At 54.1% G+C, this 22,620-nt stretch overlaps 10 protein-coding genes across 10 annotated transcripts; 5 read left to right on the forward strand and 5 right to left on the reverse strand.

Moving 5' to 3' along the window:
- Positions 1-454: 454 nt before the first annotated feature.
- On the reverse strand, positions 455-2,074 carry SETTUDRAFT_169047 (uncharacterized protein). The gene is made up of 3 exons (XM_008026646.1): positions 1,860-2,074; positions 1,769-1,808; positions 455-1,607 (listed from the first exon to the last, which is right to left on the reverse strand). Exons 1-3 carry the CDS (start codon positions 1,998-2,000, stop codon positions 826-828), a joined length of 963 nt encoding a protein of 320 aa, XP_008024837.1. The 5' UTR covers positions 2,001-2,074; the 3' UTR covers positions 455-825.
- Positions 2,075-2,433: 359 nt separating this feature from the next.
- Positions 2,434-3,819, forward strand: SETTUDRAFT_169048 (uncharacterized protein). The gene is made up of 2 exons (XM_008026647.1): positions 2,434-2,926; positions 3,029-3,819. Exons 1-2 carry the CDS (start codon positions 2,551-2,553, stop codon positions 3,469-3,471), a joined length of 819 nt encoding a protein of 272 aa, XP_008024838.1. The 5' UTR covers positions 2,434-2,550; the 3' UTR covers positions 3,472-3,819.
- Positions 3,820-6,882: 3,063 nt separating this feature from the next.
- Positions 6,883-8,307, forward strand: SETTUDRAFT_109586 (uncharacterized protein; the record flags this gene model as incomplete). Its single annotated transcript, XM_008026648.1, has 4 exons — positions 6,883-6,915; positions 7,283-7,557; positions 7,684-8,115; positions 8,232-8,307. The coding sequence occupies 4 exons, from the start codon at positions 6,883-6,885 to the stop codon at positions 8,305-8,307; spliced, it is 816 nt and encodes a 271-aa protein (XP_008024839.1).
- Positions 8,308-8,981: 674 nt separating this feature from the next.
- SETTUDRAFT_130936 (uncharacterized protein) lies at positions 8,982-9,524 on the reverse strand (the record flags this gene model as incomplete). Its single annotated transcript, XM_008026649.1, has 1 exon — positions 8,982-9,524. A coding segment is annotated over exon 1 (504 nt), but the record flags the coding sequence as incomplete, so codon positions are not given.
- A 1,278-nt stretch (positions 9,525-10,802) lies between these two features.
- Positions 10,803-12,236, forward strand: SETTUDRAFT_62269 (uncharacterized protein; the record flags this gene model as incomplete). Its single annotated transcript, XM_008026556.1, has 3 exons — positions 10,803-11,069; positions 11,128-11,190; positions 11,247-12,236. Coding segments are annotated over 3 exons (1,320 nt in total), but the record flags the coding sequence as incomplete, so codon positions are not given.
- A 2,194-nt stretch (positions 12,237-14,430) lies between these two features.
- SETTUDRAFT_109388 (uncharacterized protein) lies at positions 14,431-14,911 on the reverse strand (the record flags this gene model as incomplete). The annotated part of the gene is made up of 2 exons (XM_008026650.1): positions 14,431-14,593; positions 14,640-14,911. The coding sequence occupies 2 exons, from the start codon at positions 14,909-14,911 to the stop codon at positions 14,431-14,433; spliced, it is 435 nt and encodes a 144-aa protein (XP_008024841.1).
- A 1,009-nt stretch (positions 14,912-15,920) lies between these two features.
- SETTUDRAFT_28275 (uncharacterized protein) lies at positions 15,921-16,217 on the reverse strand (the record flags this gene model as incomplete). The annotated part of the gene is made up of 3 exons (XM_008026527.1): positions 15,921-15,934; positions 15,991-16,121; positions 16,195-16,217. The coding sequence occupies 3 exons, from the start codon at positions 16,215-16,217 to the stop codon at positions 15,921-15,923; spliced, it is 168 nt and encodes a 55-aa protein (XP_008024718.1).
- A 325-nt stretch (positions 16,218-16,542) lies between these two features.
- On the forward strand, positions 16,543-18,708 carry SETTUDRAFT_28276 (uncharacterized protein; the record flags this gene model as incomplete). Its single annotated transcript, XM_008026528.1, has 2 exons — positions 16,543-16,612; positions 16,667-18,708. The coding sequence occupies 2 exons, from the start codon at positions 16,543-16,545 to the stop codon at positions 18,706-18,708; spliced, it is 2,112 nt and encodes a 703-aa protein (XP_008024719.1).
- A 357-nt stretch (positions 18,709-19,065) lies between these two features.
- Positions 19,066-20,255, forward strand: SETTUDRAFT_109368 (uncharacterized protein; the record flags this gene model as incomplete). The annotated part of the gene is made up of 3 exons (XM_008026651.1): positions 19,066-19,155; positions 19,207-19,437; positions 19,524-20,255. 3 exons carry the CDS (start codon positions 19,066-19,068, stop codon positions 20,253-20,255), a joined length of 1,053 nt encoding a protein of 350 aa, XP_008024842.1.
- Positions 20,256-20,308: 53 nt separating this feature from the next.
- Positions 20,309-21,437, reverse strand: SETTUDRAFT_109311 (uncharacterized protein; the record flags this gene model as incomplete). The annotated part of the gene is made up of 3 exons (XM_008026652.1): positions 20,309-20,740; positions 20,823-21,121; positions 21,209-21,437. The coding sequence occupies 3 exons, from the start codon at positions 21,435-21,437 to the stop codon at positions 20,309-20,311; spliced, it is 960 nt and encodes a 319-aa protein (XP_008024843.1).
- Between the last annotated feature and the right edge of the window lie 1,183 nt (positions 21,438-22,620).

Raw genomic sequence — 22,620 nt, forward strand, 5'->3', positions numbered from 1 at the left:
TTCACACAGCAACAGCGCCAAGACTTTTGCGACGGCAGCCAATAACGTGACTGTAGTGAATGAGCCAATGAACCGTCTCCAGGCTTCACGAGACAAGCGATGCGGGGTATAGATGCAGAGAATTAGAGTCGTAAAAGAATCAAGCGGTAATGATAGCCAGGGTCGCACGGGCTGTCCAGAGATAACAGGCCAGGTCTCGAATCAATCAAAGCTCAATATTTGCACACCTCCAGAAGCCATAGTAATTGATGTCATAGCTTAGTCTGTCTTAATTCATCTGTTTGACCTGCTCTAATTGATATGTTGATGCATTCTACAGCAGATCTGTATGTTGTGGTGTAGTTCATCGCACGTGACTGCTTTTGAAGTCGATAACAGAAAGTCTGTTTGAATCCTTGCATGAATATATTCTAAGAAGTTTGAATAATATGGTAGGAGACAGTTGTATAGTACTACGGGACTTATGTACATGTTGCTTTAGGTGCTTCTTGCGTAATTCGTTAAGTTCATCAAGCCTGTAGGTGACCCATTGGATCAGGCTGCCAAGTGATGTTACAGGAGGGGTACAACTCAAAGCAAGATTGAAAACAGTAAACGCAACAGGCAACAGGATGGCCAAAGTTGGTAAATATTCGTCCTAGAGAATAAGGGGCTGAGAAGAAATGCTTGTAGATTGACTTCGTACTAGTAGAAGTAGAAAAAATAAAACAAGGTCAAAAGTGCTTACACGCGCGGAATATCTAAGTGTGTATCAACAAAAAGGGGTGTTCCAGCAACCAGGAAGGAACATGAAACCAAGTACTTTCATCGATCTGACCTTCTGGGTCACATCGCGGTAGAGTGTTGTGAATAGCCGTTCATCATGTTAAACATTGTTGCGCTGTGGGTGCAACAACATTGAGCAGGATAGCGATACCCCATGCCGTTCTCCAGCTCAGTTCCAGTGTCCGGCTGCGTCACACCCGCCAATTTGGTGTGGTCGACGTATGAAGGGCGGGTATAGTAAGTAAAGGGGTCTGAAAGGTAGCCGTAGTCGCCTTGGTGGGTCCAAGAAGTGTTGTATGGTGGCTCGTAGGGATAGTCGTATGAAACGTCCTCGAGTTTGATCTCCACGCCTGGCGGAGTCATGGGCGCAGGGCGAAATGTTGCCGAGTGGGAAGAAGGTGGCGGGGTGCTCATGTTGGATGCGACTGACCCAGGGCTGGGTGAATCATCGCAACTGAGATCAGTGGAACGTGGAGGTAGGGTGTTGGTCGATGGAGCTGATGGCGTGGGCCGAGGCATCAACGTTCTTGTCTGGGAGGCTATGCATGGGGTCGTCGACGAGGCTGGGTCTGTCTTGATTCTTCCTTCAAGCATGGCACTCAGTCTCGGTGCTGCATAAAGCTGCGTGCTGTGCTGATCTGGTGTGCGTTCTAAGGCGGCCGCCACCTCGGGCTCCGACACTCCCCGTTCACGGAGGATAGCCTTGAGCTTGCGGTTCTCCTCGAGGACTGTTCTAGCAGCAATTTGAATTTCTGATGAGGCTTCGATGCCGATCTGCCCATAGCTGCGCAGCTTTGCCTCGAGCTCGTGCAGATACTCTTTTCGTCGAGCGCGCGAGCGTCCTGTTACGGGGAGGGTCAGTGACAGGCTTATGGGCAGCTGCCAAAGTATCGTGTTCTGGCCAGCAAGGCGGGTGGTGTGGCGAGGACAGAGGAGAAGGGAGTGGCAAGGGAAAGCGGACAGGATCAAGCTGGAAATACAAAGTGTGCAGAAGGCTACTCACGCTGGTTGTCTCGTATACGAGCGAGGTGCTGTGCTTTCTGCTAAGCCATGTTAGAAGTGCGGCGGGCGAGGGGCTGTGGGTGGGTGCATACGGATATCCTGCTGCTGTCACTCATAGTGGTGTGTGGTAGCAAACGACAGTGTCGAAGGAGGGACGAAGAGGTAGTGGCGTGGTACACCGAGTCTTGTTTGCATGACCATAGCGAGTAGGATGCGCGCAAGCATGATGGCATGCAGTCTTAAAGTAGGATACATAGGGACAAGGCTGCGGGCGGTCGTCCAAGCACGGAGCAAGCATGACCCTGGGCGGGCGGCGTTTGGGGGAGTGTAGGAGGGCATGTGGAAACATAGACGGCCGGCCATGGCTGCAGCGTGGGACAGGCCAGGGGGGTGGGATAGAGTCGTGACATTACGGAGGCGCAGGGCGATGGGTGGTGGGTGGTGGTGGTGGTGAGCACGACCGCCATGCCGGATGCGGCCTAGCGCGCTGGGGCGTTTATAGCGCGGGGCTAGCGCCTTCAGCCCGAGTCACGTCGGCGACGCTGCCCTTTTCAGCTCCAGCCTCGGAAATTGGCGAGGCCGAAGTTTCTGAGGGCGGGCGTGCGTCGCGACACCACGTTGCTGCATCACGACGCACAAAATCCTTCCCTCTCGCCCTCGCCCATCCCGTCTCCCGTCTCCCGCCTGCCGCCAAGACGACGCGTCTCTCGTCGGCGCGTTCCGGAAGTTGGGCAGCTCTAGCGTCAGCAGCGAACAGGGGCACCACCACTCGATACCCTCGTCATGGCGATTGGTCAACGAATTACAGCACCCTATACCGGGCCTTTGGACCCCACGCGGTTTGTAACGTCTTGGGCCCTCCCGTCCAGCCTGCTCTTTGGCTACCGAGCGCTGCTGGCCCTGTACGCATTCACCACCCTGTTCACCATCTTTGGCTGGAACGGCGCCCACGGCAGGTCTGCAGAATCACGACATTCCTTCTCCTACTTCACCAACCTGACGTACTGGGGTCTCGCCTTCTACTATGCCTTTGCTGCCGCACACACGGGAAGCTATTGGCTGACGGGCACCTCGTTCCTGGCTCGCTGGCCCAAGCCCCTGCAAGTCGCCCACAGCATCTTCTACTCCACCATCGTCGTATACCCATGGATAGTCACCAGTAAGTCAACGTCTCCGAGCTGGCGCCAGCCTGCCCAAGGGCTTGCTCCATAATTCCATTTGCTGCTCTTAGCGCTTGCCTTGCACAGCTGACATGTAGCAGTTGTCTTCTGGGGTCTCCTTGCTGCAAATTTCCCCACGACATTTTCCATCTGGTCCAACACGTCCCAGCACGCCCTCAACTCACTGTACGCCTTCTGCGAGATTTTCTTTCCCTGCACCAAGCCGCTGCCCTGGCTGGATCTGATCCCCATTATCCTGCTCTTGGCTCTATACCTTGGCCTGGCTTATCTTACCCACGCCACCCAGGGCTTTTACGTGTACCCGTTTCTCGATCTCCAAAGGCACTCCTCCGGCGTTGTGGCGGGCTACATCATCGGCATCTTGGTCGCGGCCATTATCCTCTTCCTCATCGTCAGGTATCTCATCGCCCTGCGTGTCTGGGTCACTGAGACAAAGCTTGGAATGAAAGGCAAGGTCTCCCCACGCGTCTCGGCCAGTGCCGAACTCGAAGATATCTCGCTACACAACACTAGCTCCAAGTAGTTGGTGGTGGCGATTCCACGTATACTCAACCTTGACCGCATGGCACGTCACAAGCCTGTCGTTTCCTTGTCACCCTTAATGAGCCCAGCTGTACAATAATCCAGTAATCCCCTCACTGTACAGCACCCCTGTCGACTCCTAGCACTTGTCGCTCCTGTCTATGTCCCTGTTTATGCGTACCGTCTGTCCCAAGTCAACCACACGGCATGCCTAGCAGTGAGCTAAACGCCTTTACAGGCGCGCTCTCTGCATGCTTGAGTATTTGCTTGGCCATGACGATTGTTTCCGGCCACTGCTGCCTTCATCTGTTTTTAGTTTAACCTCAAACCCTCCGAGGGCTGTCAGCCACCAGATCCCGACCTATACCAGATCTACCGAAGCGCCTCGCTTTGTTTTTTTTTTCCGTAGGGCACATGCTGCAATAGTGGCTGGCGCGTAATAAAACCGACAGCCCAGAACCACTGCATCATTCCACGTCACATTTTCCTGGTTCAACCATTGAACAGTTGCTTTTGTGTCGCAGCCTTTGGATGCCGTCCCCTCCCTTTTGGATTTGGCTCGGCTGTGGAACGCCTACCTAGTGTAGGTGGGAGGGAGGCGATTGATTTCAGTGGGCCTTGATCAAGCCCCAGCGAACCTGCCCCGGACGCTGATCACGCGCGATGCCGCCTATCTATGCCACAATGGATGTGGTCGCGATGGGCGTCGAAAAGCATTGCCACGGGCGACGCCTCACAATCAATCGCCGGTACATGTGAGTCGTGGATAGCCAACGAATCATACACGTGAGTGGAATGGCGTCCAATTGCCAAGGAGACGTGTGAATTGGGCACGACGAGATGGTTGACCAAGGCAGCATCAGGAGTGAATGAACGACTACGAACCACCACGTCAGTGCAAGCTTTTGTGCCATCGGTTCCGGTAGCGCAGGCATGTTTGGACAAGGCGAGCATGCGCTTCTGGAATCGTTACGCTTACACCCCGTTACTCTATGACGTTGTCGATTATACTGCGCAATTGGCACATGAATTATGCTGATTCGTCCAAGTCGTCCTGTGCAGGGTGAAATTCAATCTCTAGCGAATGCGAATGCGCTCTTCTGCAGCTTGACGGTAGCATCATTCCGGGATGCTCCAACAGGGGAACGCTGCCCACGTTACATCAGCCCGAGGCAACTTGGAGGGCTGAGATTACCGCCTTATCCGTGGCATACGCGCTGTTTCGCTTTTGCCGTCGCACGCGATCGTTTTCCTGCGCGCCATCCGGCAAGTGTCTAGCACGTGCTCGATATGCCGGACTACAGCAATTACTCGAGTGAGGCTTGGTTTAGACGTCGCTTCTGGCTTATCTTCGACTGGCTAGCAACTCAGAGGCCAAGAGTCACAAGTGCCGGGCTGTCTCGCGTAGCTTTACTCTATCTGGTGTAGTAATATGAAACCATCCCGCGCACGCGTCAAGATCAGTCTGCAATCGCCCTCGACTGGATTCACGGCAGCCATCAGCCCACGATTGTTTTTTCACGTTGGTACCAGACTCGCGGGTCCGATGAGCCTTGCTCATCATGATGGCTATCAACGGGTGTAAGATGCATACCAAGAGTGAGGCGGCGTCTTCTGCTGCCCGGGCTAGCATGTCGACAACATGAAAAACACATGCAATTGTCTCTTTAGACATGTCTTAGCTCATGTAGCTCCTTAGCCAGACGGCTGGTGGCGGCCACATGCGCCATCTTCCAAGAAACGCTGGGTCCACAATCTGCACCTCAGGAATCAGAAATCGATGGTTTCACTGTTCGACTGCACCCAGCTAGCATTCCACCCCTACCGTAGAAGCTTGCCAGCAGCTAGCACAGACCCAGTCTTCCCGGTATGATCCTCCGAGTACCCAGCGCTGCGGATCGGGCAATCATCTAGCCCGCCCTAATCGACCAGCCCCCGCTGATCATCGACAAAGTTTAGACATGACTCCGGCAACTTCGCTACACGACGCTGCATCCCAACATGAAATCTCTATGCACGGTGGCATTCAGACTGTGGAAACAGTAGTGATCGTCGATGACTTGCAGTAGTATTACCGTGTCGTCTCTTGAACACGATTCAAAGTCGGCTTGTGTCCGCGTGCTGGGGCATGTGCGGAAAAGGGCAAAGGGAACATGCAATGGCACCAACACACTAATATCCAGCGAGACCGACCTGAATGCTACATGCAAGTCAGCCCAACCCGCAAGGTCCCACTATGCCCGGTACGTTAGAGGTTTCAGGACCCTTCAACAGCTTCCTACACTCCTAACACACACTATCGTTAACCATTCGTGCTTGTCAGCCCATCATGTCATGACAAACCCCACAGCGGACCAATGTATTGGCCCCCCGCAAGGCCCTTGGGCTGAGAAGCATCAGCGGACCGCTCTTATATTCCGTGAATTGCACCGCCGCTAGCCCTACCGTCCCGCGCCCAAGGCAAGGACACTACTCGTCTCACATCATGGGCGGCACGTGAAGAGGAATCGCACATACTTACACGTAGTGTGGATCGCATCGGACGTGTCGATCATGCGCCCAAAGATAGGACCTCGTCTTCCACAGGGGGCCGCTATTCCAGCATAGCCTCCCGGTGCTGAGAAGCCTCGACATTTGGGGCCAAATATTCGCATTCCGCGGGCCAGGCAACTTGGAGAAAAACACCTTTGTTCCAGTTGCATAAACATGGCGTCCGCTTATGGCTGTCAATAAACAGCAAAGGCCTGCAGCATGACGACGCGCTTCGCAGAATGGCAGCTCGTTCCTGCACTACAGCTGCAGCAAACGCACATCGCTGCAGAAATGTCGCATGCGAAGACTGGGCTACGGTCCATCCACTACATCAGTTACGTGGGCACGGCTCGGAGCGTGGGGTCCATGGATGTGCGTGGGGATGACGCGGTCTATGGCTGAATATAGGTAATGGCAAAGGTCTCGACTCGTACGTGCTGGGTCCTTTTGCATTGTCTTTTTCCACGGGAGTGTTGGCTGTTAGCTAAACGTTAAGTAACGTATACGTGCGTTCAGCGGACTGCAACACGGCATGCAGGCAGCGGTCCGTTTGCATCGACCTTTTGTGGCGGCTATACCTATACGAAAAACAAACCATGCTGGCATAGCAGCAAACAGTTTTCGGTGGTCATGAGCAGTTTCAATTTATTGGCAATTCATTCTGATCAGCATGACGGAATGCTATCAGGGAGTTTGGCAGCCAGAGGGCAGCCAGTGACGAGCAAGGGAAAATAGCCGAGGTAAGTAGTTGGGGAAACTGGTAGCGAACCTCTCTCGTCACCGAGCAAATCGTACACCTACGCGCAAAGCCAACACTACGGACCCCCAAGATCCAGCCCTTGCGACCAAGAAAGGTTCCAAGAAACAACAATCACAAATCATGATAGAAGTCGTCTACATTGTCCGACATGCAGTACGTAAGAATCCTAGCCTACTTTGTACCAAGCCCGTTTCTGGCCTCTGGTTGCACCTTTGCACGTAACATATCACCCTAGGATACGCTTCTATTTCTGGGAAGCTACCTTGAACCCCTCGGTCGTTCATACCAATCCATACTACTTTGTCGCTTTCCCATGTTGTCGCTCGCGGGTTTTTCCATATTGGTACCACGCTGCATGCGCGGCGCTCCGTCTCTTCTTCTTCTTTCCCTGTCCCTACTACCTACTCGACCCCCACAATGTGTCTTTTCCAAGCACAACCCCGCACACGTACCTGTCTCGACTCGCTCTCCTTAGTCCCAACAAAATGGTTCCTAACGGTGCATCTGCGGTGTCTTTTAGTTCCGGACCAGCTGGTCGGTGGATCCTCAAACAGGTGTATACACGGCATCCATGGCGCGGTCACCAACCGGGATACCCACTGACCCGCCGCTGACGGCCAAGGGCGTTCAGCAGAGCAAGGAGCTGGCCGAGCACCTTGCTGCGATCGACCCGCCAATCGACAGAATCTACTCTAGTCCTTTTTACCGCTGCCTGCAAACCCTGAAGCCTTTCAGCGATAAGGTGCTGAGCGAGGGCAAGGCAGGCGGCAAGATCAGAGTGGACAGGGGCATTGGGTAAGTGAGTGGGTGTGTGTTGGCGATATGATACGAGAAGATTGGTCATATGAACTGCACGCCAACAACATCAGGCAACTCGTGCCTCACTTTGTTTTCCGTCCTCCTGCTTATCTCCCTGTCCAGCGAGTTTTTTGGCCGCGCCCACTTCGAGCATCCCGCGCCCCCGACTCTCGAGCACCTCGCGCCGCACTTTGACAACCTAGACTCCGACTATGTGTCCCTGCATGTGCCGGGTTCCAACGGGGAGTCGATACTCGAGCTGCACCAGCGCGTGCGAAAGGCGCTAGAGCACATTATTACGACGCTGGATCATGAACCGCACCAGCCCAGGACCGTCCTGCTGTGTACCCATGCCGCGACTATGATAGCAGCGGGCCGTGTGCTGACAGGGCTGATGCCGGAGAATCCCGACGACGACGACTTTCAGTGCTACACGGCGGGCCTGTCAAAGTTTGTACGCCGATCCAGAGATGCCGACAAGGGTGTTGCGGGCAATTGGGACTGCGAGCTCAATTCGGATACGTCGTATTTGTCGGGTGGCGCTGAAAGGGGGTGGTGAGTTGAACTTTCCTGTCTCTGTATTGCTAATAGCGTGATGGACGCTGTGCATCGTCTCGTTTGGATCTTGGATTGCTGTAACTCTTCGTGCTGCTGACTGTTGGTACCTCCAGGCGCTTCAACGGGGAAGAGAGTTTTGTAGACTTCTCAGACACGGGCATGACAGGCGATGTGGACTCGAAACTATGAGCTATGGACAGGGACGAATGAGCAGTGCAAATCGCGTTATGCGTCCCATTTGGCAAGCTGGAAACGGAGTAAGGGGCTTGGCTCATTAGCAAGCTGAGCAAGTCAAATTCGTTCGAGATGGAAAATGGGGAAATGCATACGAAACTTAGACTGAATTGGGTGGCATGATCCACTACACTACATGGCTGAACGTTCATTTTTCGTGCTCAGGTACAATCTACTACATGCTAAAAACCCCACGATGCAAATACCCCTACCCGCATCTCAAGTTCCATAGCTACCGACCGCGAGGGCCCGCCGATAAAAGCGATTGCGGCCGTGTTGACCCTGCGTTGGCGGGCGGGCAGCGCGGGATGCTTTGAACCCAGATTTGAGTTCGCCGCGCGCCTACGTCAGTATTACCCCACAGCCTGTCACTAGAGCGAGTAGCTAAGGCTGACGGGGCAAAAAAGGCCTAGGGAAGATGTAAGGGTTCGCGTGTCTGATATTAAACGTTTAGAGGCAGACACTGGAGCCTCATCTTGAGCGCTTGTCGGACGCTAATAGCCTTGTTGTGTGTGTGTGTGTGTGTGTGTGTCGTTTTGGGTATCACTCGTCTTCTGCTGCTCACAACGCAACGCACCACCACACCATGCAACGGTACGCAGCATTCTTCAAGCCGTCTTGTCTGTCTCTTTTTTCTCCTTCTGAGTCTCCTCTTCTTCTTCCTCATCATCGTCAATATGCATGCTCTCTGCAAATCCTACCCACTCTCTTAACCCCCTGACAAACATGTCTTGCCCGGCATCCACCTCGCCGCCATGGCCCCACACAACAACCTCGTTGAATTCACCCACTTGCTCTGCAATCATGACTTCGACAGGCATGCTCTCATCTCGGTCGTTTTCCTCGTTCCCGTCTTCCATGTCGTCGTCTTCCCCGTGCGATTGCGCCTGTGCTCTGGCCTGCGGTAATTGCTTGTCGGTAACGGTGAGGACCGCACCCGTGTAGCTTTCTGGCAGAGGAAGCGCGGTGCCGTAGAGATGGCGGCCGCGGAAGTAGGCGTGTTGGGTGCCTCTGGAGTCGGTCGAGGGCTTCCAGTACTGCGGTGTCGAGGAAATGGGACCGTTGTGGTTGATGCGAGCGGGCAGCAGATTAGGAGTGCACTTTTGCGGCTTGGACGGCTGGATGGAGAGCATTGTGAGCGGCTTGCTGGCCTATGCACTTGTGGAATTGGAATATCTGGCTGTTTTCGGTCGCCTGGTGGTGAAGCGAACTCGGAGCACGCGTCGACGCGTCGCGGCGTGTCCCCGAGGGACGCACGGACGCACGGACGCCTGGGCAGTAGCAATGCTCATCATGACGACTTTTGGACAGCAAACCGACATGTCCTTGGCTATGTACTCGCGCTAAAGTCCCAGTTCAAGTCTGCGCTTCTTCTTCTTCTTCTTCTTCTTCTTCTTCTTCTTCTTCTTCTTCTTCTTCTTCTTCTTCCCTTGCATTCCCTTCCTCCTTCATCTTTGCCCGACGCTCGCAAACATCAGCATGCTGAGAACACACGCCGCAACCGGGGCCCGCGGCCGCCGCTACCACCAAGCTCTACCTTGTGACTACCGCTACGGACTTCGGACTTACTAACAGCATATTGCTGCTTGTAGCCGTATTAGAGGAACTCCAGACCCGCACTATCCTCCGACGTCGATTGCCTACCAGAATTCGATCGCAGGGCTCCAATAACCCGAAACACTAAGAGTCGTGCCCCTGCATAACTTACCCCTCACCGCACATTGTTCCGGTTCGGATGCTCTCTGGTGGACCCTGAAGTGCGGCTCTGTTACATGACAAGCTTTTGCGTCTCAGTCCACCACCATGACGAGTGGCACAGTTTACGGGAAACTCAAAACGAATGGAAATGGGCAATTGGCGAGTGGCTGGTGCTCCTTATACCTCGCCCACCTTCTGCCGGCTCAATTGAATGCCGCCGCTCCGTCGTGATCACGATATTAAACCTGGATCATCAGCGTCATAGATCACTCGAAGTGGCAAGGCTGGCCTGCCCTACACTGCACCTCAGCTACATCCAACGCAACACGCATGGCTTTAAGACGGCATAAAGAAACATTCCGGCCGGCGACCGGCCTTTCCGGCCAACAGGCGCCACGCTGCATGCGACTATGAAATAGACTTTGGCGCCCTGCGCCAGGGTTCAACAGCTGCAGTTGCTCTTGTTCCTCGCTGCTTTTTCTTCCTGCGCTTTCACGATACCATTGTCGCGTTGCTTTTTGGCCATTTCGCGTTCCACTCCCACTCAATTGGCTGTCTCAGCCACGGCAATTCAACACAAAGCTCACCCCCAGCGCGCCACGGGAATACACTGTTTTGCCCTCTAATCGCACCAGCCGCCGCTTCACCCTCTGATTCAGAGGCTTGGTTACAACCCGATTCCGCGCTCAATTGGCCGTTTTACTTTTTCAAATACCAATTGTCTTGTCTTGGAAGGTGTAGCATTTGAAATCATGACCGTCTACAGCTCTGTTACAGGAGCTGTCTCTTCGGCTCTGAGCCCCGTCACTTCGCAGGCCTGGGGGCCGTTGGTCTCTCTATGCAAAAACGGCACGCTTTCGCAATTCCAGAATCTGAAGCATGGCAAGCTTGTCGTGTTCGAAGGCGGCTCGAGCAAGGCCTCTGTTGCTTTTGGCTCAGACAAGGAAGGCCTGCCAATTGCTTTCCTTGACGTGCGCGACGAGAAGTTCTGGGTGCGATTGGCTCTTTTTGCAGACATGGTACGCATCTTCATGCGCTCGGGGCTGGCGGAAAGCACGCAATGCTCATATTCAACAGGGCTTCGCAGAGAGCTACATGCTGGGTGAATTCACCACACCTGATTTGACCAAGTTTTTTGAGGTAAGTTCCTGCAGCTGGAACGGATGCTCAGGTCGCAGATTAGCTCATGAACACAGCTCTTCATTCTAAACCGGAACTACCTCTCCAACGGTTCTACCTTCACATCCGCAATCTCGTCTGGTCTTGCCGGTCTAGTACGAGGCAGCAACAACCTCAAGAATGCGCGCCTTAACATTTCTGCACACTACGACATCTCAAACGAAATGTTCGCAGAGTTCCTATCACAAGATATGACGTACTCGTGCCCGATATGGCTTCCCAAGTCGAACCCCGCGTCTGCGAGCGAAACACTCTACGATGCGCAAATGCGAAAGCTCGACCGCTTCATCGACAACACACATATCAAGGGCACAGACCATGTTCTTGAAATTGGCACAGGATGGGGAAGCTTCGCCATGCGCGCTGTCGAGCGGACAGGCTGCAGGGTGACTTCTCTCACCCTCTCCATTGAACAAAAAGAACTGGCGGAAGAGCGGATACAAGCAGCAGGCATGTCGGACAAGATTACGGTCCTTCTGTGTGACTACCGCAGTCTCCAAGTCCCGGAGACGGGACCTTTTGACAAGGTGGTATCCATTGAGATGCTCGAGGCCGTCGGCAAAGAGTACCTCGTCACGTACTTCAAGTGCATAGACAAGCTGCTCAAGAAGGAGGGCGGCATAGCCTGTTTCCAATGCATCACCATGCCCGACGCCCGTTACGAAGCCTACGCCAAGTCGGATGATTTCATTCGTCGCTATATTTTCCCCGGAGGCCATTTGCCAGCAGTGTCTGAACTTGTGTCGTCGATCAACAATGCATCGGCCGGCTCGCTCGTTGTCGACAGCATCGAGAACATTGGACCACATTACGCAAAGGCACTGCGGTTATGGCGCGAAAAGTTCCTGGACAGCTGGGAAAGCACCATCAAGCCGCAGCTCATCAAGGAGAAGAGCGGCGAGGGCATGGACGACGAGGGCGCCGAGATCTTCAAGAGGAAATGGGATTACTACTTTAGGTATTCCGAGGCGGGATTCTCGACAAAGACGCTGGGCGACGTCATCATCAGAAGAACCAAAGCAACTACACATTGTAGGCCCCAACGGCATATACGAAGCGCCATCACCACTACGGACGCAAAAAACCAAAACATCAGCAGACCGCACCACCGCAGTCTACGAGCTCGACTCGATTCCCACGCCGCCTCTCTCCCACAGCCACTCCAACTCTCATCACGACATCATCGCCGAGCTCTCCGCAGACATCATCTCGGCCGTCGAGCAAATCGGCAGCGCCCCCGCCCCCATCAGGCCCGCATTGTCCGACCGTCGCGCCGTCTCGGCACCACTCCTCCAAATACCGACACAGTCCCAGCCCCCAGAACCATCAGAACAAGCGCCGCCCATTCCACCGCGCCTTTCCCGTGCCCTGCCCCCTCCATCAGCCGCACTGCCCCCGAGTCTCGTGCCAGGAGCTGGCCGCCATTCCCAGTCCCAGTCTCATCATCATCATCATCATCATCACGCCAACAGCACGAGTACGCTCGCGAGCAGCACATCATCGATGCAGGACGCAGTTGATCTATTCACACAACTACACAGCGGATACGCGACACCCCCCGTTTCCGACGCCGACGATGCGAGCGCAAAGGAGCGGTTGACCGAGTGGGCATGTGCAGACGAGGTGCTGGCGAGGGCTGCGTTGCCGCCGCTTACGCCTGCGCCCTTGGCCGTGTACAAGGCGTATCGACCGACGGCACCACAGGCGCAGCCTCAGTCTCAGCCACACTCGCGGTCGGCGTCTGCGTCGCCGCCCGTGCCCGAGACTATGGCTGCGGCTGCGGCGGACAACGCGCAGAACAAGAAACAACGATACTATTCAGATACGCATGTGCGCGAGAATCTGGATCCGAGTATTCTGGCGCGGGAATACCAGGCAGAATTACCGCAATTTGAGCAAGGCTATGTGTCGTGAGATGAAGTAAATCGCGACGGGCTTGCACTGCGCAACGAGCAGAATTTGTATGTATAATATGATGATTTCCAAAAGGGAGTATATATAATATATTAATCCCTATATTATTCTAACTTTGTCCAAGATAGCACTTGGTTGGTAGCTTTGAACAGCAATGAAATCCTAGACTTGCACCCCCCCCCCCCACATTTCCTACACTGGTATACGGTATTCGAGAGCCTCTCACAACGGTACTTCTTCCATCATTTGCATGGCGCCTTCTCGTCCCACGGTTCCCGCCGTTGGTTACTCGGTTGCGCTTCTTGTGACTGCGTGTTTTCCGCTGTGGATCTACTTCCTGCTTTAGCTCCTGTTTCCCTGTGCTCTGGTATCGATTTTAGTTGCGTTGATGTAGCTGGCATCTCGAATGTCTCCGAATGGTTCTGGTGTTGTGGGTTCCGAGATATGGTGTCTTTTTTGGAGTTGTGTGCCTGACTTGATACGCTTGGTCCTACGTGTTGAACACTAAGTCTTGCTGACTTCTCGTTAGGCTGCTGAGGAAGAGGAGGAACATTGGGTGCTGAAGTCTTTTGATTCGCATATAGCTCGTGGAGTGACTCCTTGGATGAATTGCCACTTAGTTGCGGGCCACTGGAAACGCGCCTGACATTGTAAGTACTGATGCGACGGTATCTCGATCTGGAATCTCCTGATGGAACATTGGCCTCTGCTGCTCGCGGGGAACTAGGAAGATTCATCCACGGTAAGTTCTGTTTGGTTGGTGGCATCTGCATAGGCTGGTCCTGTTGAACCAGCTGAGGGTTCTGGAGACCATGCGCAAAATTTGTGTCGAGCCGTGGTGCCGCATTGTAAAAGGACATCCGGTTTTGCTGTACTTCCAAAGCGGATTGCGACCATGGGTGGCCATTTTGAGGCAATGGAACATTCATGACTGGCTGACTTGGTAAAGTCTGCCCGGCCAGTATCTGAAAGCATCTGCGCTGTTCCTCAAAGGGCAGTCTAGCGAAAAAAGGTGTGTTGAGAAAATTCTGGTGTATCGCTCTTTGATCCAGTTGGTCTCGAACGGATTGGATCTGGCCTCCGTAGCGTTGGCATACGAGTAGTAAGTCCTCGAGTGGACTCCAACCAAGGCTGTGGTTCTTGCAGAATTGAGCCAGTGTGTTCACCAGGTATAACATGTTTAGGCCGTTGAAGGTCCTCAAGACACCTCCGGTGTTATCGCTCAACAAGACTACATTGTTCTTTAGAGTGCCGCTGGGCGGTGTGCCGTACGAGCCTGCAAAGTGTTTAGTTTGTAATCACCGCAAGCTTGCAAAAATACTCACCTGGTGGCAGCAGATAGACTTCGATTGTTACGGAGCCAGTGCATGCTATATCCTTAAACCGGGGTCCTGTTTGAACCAGTATCTTGGACGGGGTCAATGGGTTCATGCCCGCAGGAAGTTGGACACTGTCGCTGTCAGCGAGTGCCATGTGTATGGCTGGCCTTAGCATACCGTGGGTCTGCCTCGAGCTTCTTCTTGATGCGGTCAAAGTCTCTGTCGTCATAGGCAATCTGTACGTCTGATACTTCACGCCCATTGCCCAAGCAAGACATCTGGAATCCGCCCATGATACTGTAGGCAAGCCGTTTGCTCTCGAAGATTTTACGGACATAGCTGGCCGCAGCTACGACGTTGACCCGACGTGGCATCCTGTCTTTCGCTCCTTGTTGAGGTTTCTTCTGGACCGAGTTTTCGAGATGGCGGCACCCCATCATGTTGACCATGTTAGTTGGGGGTTGAATGGAGGGATCTAGGTTAGCGACGGTACAGCATGGGATGAGCGGTGGTTATACGAAGGAATTACGGAGGTGGCGGATGCTGGGATTTCGGAACACGACCCTGGACCGCACGAAGGTTATAGCAATGTGAGGGCGTGTGGCAGAACCCTAATCAGCCCTTGGCAGCTGCGCCCACCCTATTGCACAAGGTACTGCTAGTAGATGATCTTGCTGTAAGCAGTCGCTATACGGTAAGGCCGGGCGGGTCGCCTGCATCCATGTTGAACGAAAAAAGCGGCACCCTCCGTGCTGATGGCGGACGCATGCAGGCTACTTACAGGCGCCCGGCACCAGGACAGTGGGAATGACAGCGCGCATGAAGTGGCTCAGCTGCATAACTAGAAGCCACGCCAACGGCTGACGAGGAGCCGGTATCATGACAAACGACGAATCTGTCTTGCGTCTTGGTAGCGTGATTGAGCAGTCGAGTGGCTGGGTGACGGGGGTGATTGGGGGTGATTTTCGAGGGTTATCGTAATGGAGGCGGAGCGAGTTATATTTAGCAGCGGGTGGACCGGCCGAATGGTGGCTTTCCAGCGAATACGCAGCGCCCGAATCACGAGCCCCAGGCAGGAACCTGGCCCATGGTGAGCTGTGCGAAACGGCCGCTGTCCTCATTGCTATAAAAAGCCGCCTGGAGACGTGCGCGTTGGACGTGTACATGTACGTACGAGAGCTGAAATGGCCATACATGCGCGCAGCAGACACGTGAAACACTGGCGAACAATTGCTCTCGTGTGCAGACATGGCATCTTGTTACTATTTATGCGGGCCACACTCGTTGCTACGTGATACTGCTGTCTGGGCTGCTGCCCTCGCGCGGACGGCCTGGGCTGCTACAGGCATATGATAATTTAACGACTGGCTGAAAGGGGCCGAAACTCAGTGTCCCGCTGAAAACGAACGCCAGAGAGCAGAAATGATGCTGTCGGGATGGAGCTGGTATCTTCTGTCTTCACACACCGCCTCCTATCGCTCGCGGTCAGCACCCAAGGGCGTCTGGGAGAGAGCATGGCTGGACGTACCGGATCGGTCGACCGAGACTGCAAAGTCACCGCTACTGCGCACTCTCTGCTGGTCGGCCAGCGCGCGTGGCTTGAGTGTGAAGTAGCCACCAGCGACTGATATCACGGAGAGGATCACCATATTTCGGGGGCTGAGGCGGGCGACGGCGTCAGCTACTGGTAGAGAGCGGAGCTGGAGCTCGCGAGCCCAGTTGGTCGACTTACGTGAGAAGCCTGGGAGAAGGCATTGTGGGTGAGTTCGGCTTTGCGGTGTCTGTCAAGCTCGTGATGGTCGCCGGGTCAGAGAGAGGAGTGAAGGTTCAGCGCGCGCGAGTGAGAGCAGCAAAGTGTTGGGAACGTGATGCATTTCCCCTCTCGGTCTGGCCCGGCCATGAAGTGACGCAGGACGCAGCTTCCCCAGATCGGCTATCGTACCCTGATCGAGCTCGGGCCTCCACGCGCCGTCCAATGGGCGCCTGACTTGGCCGGCCCGCCACCGCCCGGCAGAAAATGTTCGCAACTTTCGCAAGAGCGCGTCGCACGCAACAACGCCTTCACTGTCAAAATCGAGCAATGCCTCTTCCCAAGCGCCAGAACTTGCCAAGCACAGCCGCAAAGGCCGAAAAGGCCAGCGCAGCTTCTCGTACGCCATGCGCCGCCGCTCCCCCTGCTTGAACGGCGCACTAACATGTCGCAGGCGACCCGCGCTTCGCAAACTTCGAGACGGACCCCAAGTTCCGGCTGCCCTCCAAGAAGCACACCAAGGTTAAACTCGATGCACGGTTCGCGCGCATAAAGAGCGACCCCGACTTCTACAACAAGGCCTCGGTCGACAGATATGGCCGCAAGATATCCAAAGACGCAGGCAAGAAGGTCATCGAAAGACTGTATGAGGTAGACAGCGATGCAGATGACCAGGAAGACGAGGACGAGTCGGAGCCCGAGCGCCCGTCCAGCAACAAGCGGGACAATGCTGTTCGGAAGGAAATGAAAAGGGTTGAGCAGAAAGGCTACGATCTGATCCGGCGGGGTGGGCTTGAATCGTCGTCGGACGAAAGCTCCGATGAGGAAGAGGAAGAAGTCGATATCTACGAGCAGGCCGAGCTCGCCGGCGACGGCCACGAAGTCCCCACGGGCGACATCTCGGCGCGCCTGGCTGCAGTCAATTTGGACTGGGACAACATCCGCGCCATTGACATCATGGCAGTTGCAAACTCCTTCGTCCCGGCAGACGGAAGGATTCTCAACGTCGTCATATACCCCAGCGAGTTTGGCATGGAGCGTCTACAGCGCGAGGAGATTGAGGGTCCACCCCGCGAAATCTTTGCTTCGACAGCCAGCAAAGGCAAGAATAACATTGGCGTGTCTGGTCCTGACTCTGATGCTTCTGATTCAGACGACCAAGAGCAGCCAGATGCCGCTTTGGAAGAAGATAACAATGGCGAAGAGTTCGACTCGACCAAACTGCGAGCCTATCAGCTTGACCGACTGCGATATTACTACGCTGTCATTACATGCTCTTCCGCCAATGTCGCAAAGTCCATCTATGACAACCTCGATGGCCGCGAGTATCTGACGAGTGCAAACTTCTTCGACCTCCGGTTCGTCCCCGACGGCACAACGTTCGACCAGGATCCGCACGATGAATGCTCAAAGCTGCCTGACGGTTACAAGCCAAACGAGTTTTCGACTGACGCACTTACCCACTCAAAGGTCAAGCTGACGTGGGACGCCGATGATGCCACCAGAAAGGAAGTCCAGAAGCGTGCCTTTTCACGCAAGGAAATTGACGAGAATGAACTGCAGGCATATCTCGGTACAGACTCTTCGTCGTCCGAAGATGAAGAGGAGGCGGCAAAAGCAGAAAAGGCAGCAAGTCTGCGGGCAGCTCTAGGGTTGGAGGCATCGGGCAAGAGCGCCAAGCCCAAGAAGAAGGCGTCTGCGAAGAAAGACCGTGACTTTCCAAAGCCGGATAGCGAGATGCAAATCACCTTTACAGGCGGACTATCAAACGAGACTGGCAAAGGTGACGTGTTTGAAAACGACATTCCTGTGCAGGAGACAACCATGGAGAAGTACATCCGGAAAGAGAAGGAGAGGAAAGCGAAGCGTAAGGAGAGATGGGAGGCCAAAAAGGCTGGCAGAGATCCCGATGCCCCTGTTGAACAGCCAGGGGCCGCCGCAGAAAACGCAGATGACGATCCGTTCAACGACCCCTTCTTCGCATCTGATCCCGAAGAAGCTGCCAAGGCTTCAAAGAAGGAGGCCAAAAATTCCAAGAAGGCCAAGAAAGCAGAGCAAGAGCTGCAAGACCAAGCGGCAGCAGCGGAGCGCGCCAATCTTGAGCTGCTCATGGCCGAAGACGACGATTCAAAGATGCGTCATTTCGACATGAACGAAATTCTCAAGTCGGAGCAGATTAAGAAGAAGGGAAAGAAAGCCAAGAAGAACGCCCCAGTGGTGGAAGACAAGTTCAAGATCAACACGACCGATCCACGTTTCGCGAAGCTGTACGAGAGTCATGAGTTTGCCATTGATCCCACGAACCCTAGATTCAAGGAGACTGCAGGTATGAGGGCACTGCTAGAGGAAGGCCGCAAGAAGCGAAAGCAAGGACGGGATGGCGACGAGCCGGAAGCGGAGCGCGGGATTAAAAAGTCCAAGCAGGAGACAGCAGGCGCAGATGAAGACATCAAGAAGCTCGCTGCCCGGGTCAAGGCGAAGAGCAAACAAAAGTGAAGCGTAGACTATAGTTGATTGATACCCGAATATCCGCTTGAAACTATTAACACGATGCTTGCTGTATCATTGCCTATCTGTGTAATGCTAGGCCACTACCCATTCGAGTGGTGGCTACTTTCTCTGCCGCTCTTGCCTCACGACACAAGGCGACCCACTTTCACACCTCACGCAAACGCCATGCTCGCCATCCATCTTATTCTCACATAATTGCTCCCTGCACATCTTCCTACAAGCCCCTCACCTCTCACCTCGCCGCCTCTCAAAGTGCGGATGACGCCCCTTGTTGGGCCTCATCTTTGCTTTGTACCTTGGATAATTCCTCTATTACTACGGCACAGCCATTTCAACAGTCGCATGGCACCACCGTGGGTCACATTTGACAGCATCGACTCTTTTGGTGGCGACTGTGCGAATGCATCTGAGCCCGACATTGCCGGCATTGGCGTATGTGGAAAATGCCTTGGAAGTGTGCCTGGCTTACATGTCGATATCCAGGTTGTACTTTCGTTCATCATTGCAAGCTTCATGACGACATTCGCCTCGATCCTCGCTATGATGCTCGACCAAGCGTTCGACACCAAAGGGCATTTTAGACCTCGAGCCCCATTCAGATATATCCGCGAGCGCTTTCTGGAGAACGAGTGGAAAAAGCATTATGCATGGCGGCCGTTTCTGGATCCACTCATCATTGGCTTTGGCGATCAGCAACTCATCACAGGCTACGCTGTATTACTCAGTGGCTGGATAAAAGTATGGTCCTGTCTCCTTTCCGCTTCTTCCTACTCAATAGGTACACGCAGGTAGCCGAGAAGGCCTTCAGGGTGCAAGGCGCTCACTTCGTTTTAATTCTCTACGTCTGCGCTCTATCTTCGTCGTCGCACCTCGCAGCTCTCATAACGCTGCGCAAGTACTTCCGCAAGTACAAGCTCATTGCCAAGATCCGCCTTGCACTCGTCGTCTTCTTCGCAGTGTTCCTTTTGACCTCGATGATCGCTGCCATCGCCCTGCCTCCCGCCCTGACGGCCAGGAACCACGGAGCGCCAGTAATAAAGACTGGAGCACAACGGCTGTCGTTTTTGGCACCGCTATTCCTGATACTGGTTGGCTTTTCCACGGCACTGGTGTGCATCTTGTACGACCCCGAAGGTCGTGGGGTGGAATCACCGTCGGTGAATTCGTTCCAAGCTCTTGTGCGCCGCATGACGGATACAGAACTACGCAGCAAGAGCTGCCTGGTCCGATACCTGTGTCCAGCTCGTTGCGGTCTCCAGTTGATGCTATATCTCTTTCTCAACCCAGCCATTGCATTTGTGGTCCAAATACTACTAGCCATTCTGTCAGCAACGCTGGTCTTGACTCAAAAGTTTGCGGCCCCCGAGGATCCAGGGCGGTTTTGTGGTTTGCAAGACGACGAAGAGAATGTATGGGGATTCGGGCAGACGCTGAGTGTGACCATGCTTTTGCTACCAGCCATTGCAGCAATGCAAACCTATCTGGAAGCCAGACAGGATATCAGCGAGGGATTCCGGTGTTCGCATGATTGAGTTCACGAGAAGGCAGCTTTGAATCTCACCTTTGATTATAATCAAAATGTCGTCTATAGCTTCGCTTCCTTCAGCTTGTTCGCAATCGCGTGCCGCACTTTTTCAACAGGCATTTCGCTAACCTCCTTCCCTGTCCAATACCGATCTTGCTCGAGTCCCTGGTAAATCAGGGCTTCAGTTCCCAGCACAACCTGCCAGCCCTCGCTCTTGCCGATGGCAGCAATCTCGGTCCAAGGCGAAGGGTGGTAGCACATTTCCAGCAGCGCACCCTTGTGCGACTTTTGCAGGAAACAAGAAAGGATGTTGCGGGCCTCGAGTTCCTGGGGCGTAACAGGCGGAAAGTTTGGCACGCATGCTACTATTGCGCCGACGCCGGGTAGATGCTGGGCTTGTGAGATAGTAGAGACGTGAACGAGCGAGTCGCCGTAGCCGCGGGATTGGCATTCACTGATTACAGCCTCAACCTCGGATGCGTCTCTATTGACCTACATGCCTACATTAGTACTCTTCAACCTAGAGTTTGGAATAGCCTGCTTTTTTCTTCTCCTTTTCTGGGATATTACTCACGAGATAAATAGCGCTGGCTTTCATCCATTTCCGCAACGCATAGACTGCACTTCTTGCTGCGCCTCCGCCGCCAATGACCAGCGCAGGCCTGTTCTCATACATGAACGCATCGACGTTGTAGGCAAAGGCGTCGCGAATGCCAATCACATCGGTGTTGGTGCCCATGTATACTCTGTTGCCCGTCAGAGGGTCCTGCTGGACGAACAGGGTATTCACAGCCCCGACATCGCGACCTTCCTCCGTCAAGCCATCGAGATGCGGCAGTATAGCCACTTTATGCGGCATAGTCACCGATGCACCTTTTCAACATCATGGTAAGTAAAGTATCTTGCACGCGGCGGTGTTTTGCCCGTAAATGCATGTCAAGACGGCTATTTTTTACTTACCGTAGAATTGCGGGTCCTTGATCAGTCGCAGGAACAGCGACATGTCTGTCGAGTCGAGGGGATACTGTGCCCAGTCTAGGCCTAGGCTGTCGTACACGGTCTTGTGCAGCAGCGGCGACATGGAGTGTGCGATTGGGTGGCCGAAGAGGTAGCCATGGCGCTCTGTGGCGGATGTGTCTGGTATGTTGTTGTTGTTGTTGTTGTTGGTAGTGGTGGTTTCGGTCGACATTGCGAGTTGTGAGTGAGTGTGTGGTTGAAGTTTGACAGATTTGACACGCCCAGAAAAAGAGAGAGAGAGAGAGAGAGAAAGCGAGATTAGATAGGTATGCAGATAGGTTAGACAGATAGCATTACCGCATCCAGTTAAGCCGCAGACCACAATATCATCAACCCCCAACTGTGCATGTATGTGAACAAAAGAAGAAAAAAAATTCTCATGCACTGTTTTGTTTAGTTTTTCCCCCGCCAGCTTGCATTCGTCGTCGTCGTCGTCGTCGTTTGCACATACCTCAGTCTACAAGTCCATTTTCACCCGCCCAAATCGCAAACCCCCGTGCCCCCGGACCAGCCAGTCAGAAGCACAGGAAAAAAAAACTCCCTGTCGCCAGGATGTGGAGACGGCCAAGAGTCAGGTACTTGGAGAGGCAGTGGCAGTGGCAGTGGCAGAGCCGGTCGGTGTCCGAGGCCACGGGCCGATGCATGCATGCATGGGTTGGTTCATGTTCATGTGCATGTGCGCCTCGCGCTGCGGGGTGCGCTCCATATCGAACAGGGATACTTACAGTACGGAAAAGGACACGCGCTACGATGCGAGATCTCATCTACTTGCCTATGTGTACATGTGTATGTATGCATGTATGTATGTACATTATGCAACCCCATGTACAAGGCCCGCCACACACTTCCCCCCCCCTCCCCCAAACAAGGACCCTGCTAAGCGTGCCGTCGTCATCGCCGGCTCGCAGAGTGTGGAAAAAGGGAATTCCAAGCTGACTTCTTGCCAATATGCTGGGCGTAGCATCCGATTTGCGGGGGAAGAAAAGCCCCACGGCAGAATGCTGGCGACACTCAACTACCCTCCCCCCCCCCTCTTCCCTTTTCCTTCCCCGCAATCCCGTTTGTCTCCAAGCGGTTTAATCCAGTGGGGAAAAGTCGGAAGGGTGTAGCCTTCGGGGCAAAAAAATCTTCTACTTGTATGTGTGTATGTATGTATGTGTGTGTGTGTGTGTGTGTGTGTGTTTTTGGCTAACGGCATGTGGGAAAGCGATACCGGAGGCACGAGCCTCAAGGATAAGTTTTTTTCCTCTTTTCTTCCTTGGGCCCCCTCATTGGGGGAGACGTGTGGCTTGGGGGATTGCACCCACGATACCAAGCCCATGTTCTTTCACACCGCTTTGCGTCTAGCACGTTCC

The sequence above is a fragment of the Exserohilum turcica genome (assembly GCF_000359705.1).
Source record: "Exserohilum turcica Et28A unplaced genomic scaffold SETTUscaffold_19, whole genome shotgun sequence".
NCBI classification, from domain to species: Eukaryota; Fungi; Ascomycota; class Dothideomycetes; order Pleosporales; family Pleosporaceae; genus Exserohilum; species Exserohilum turcicum.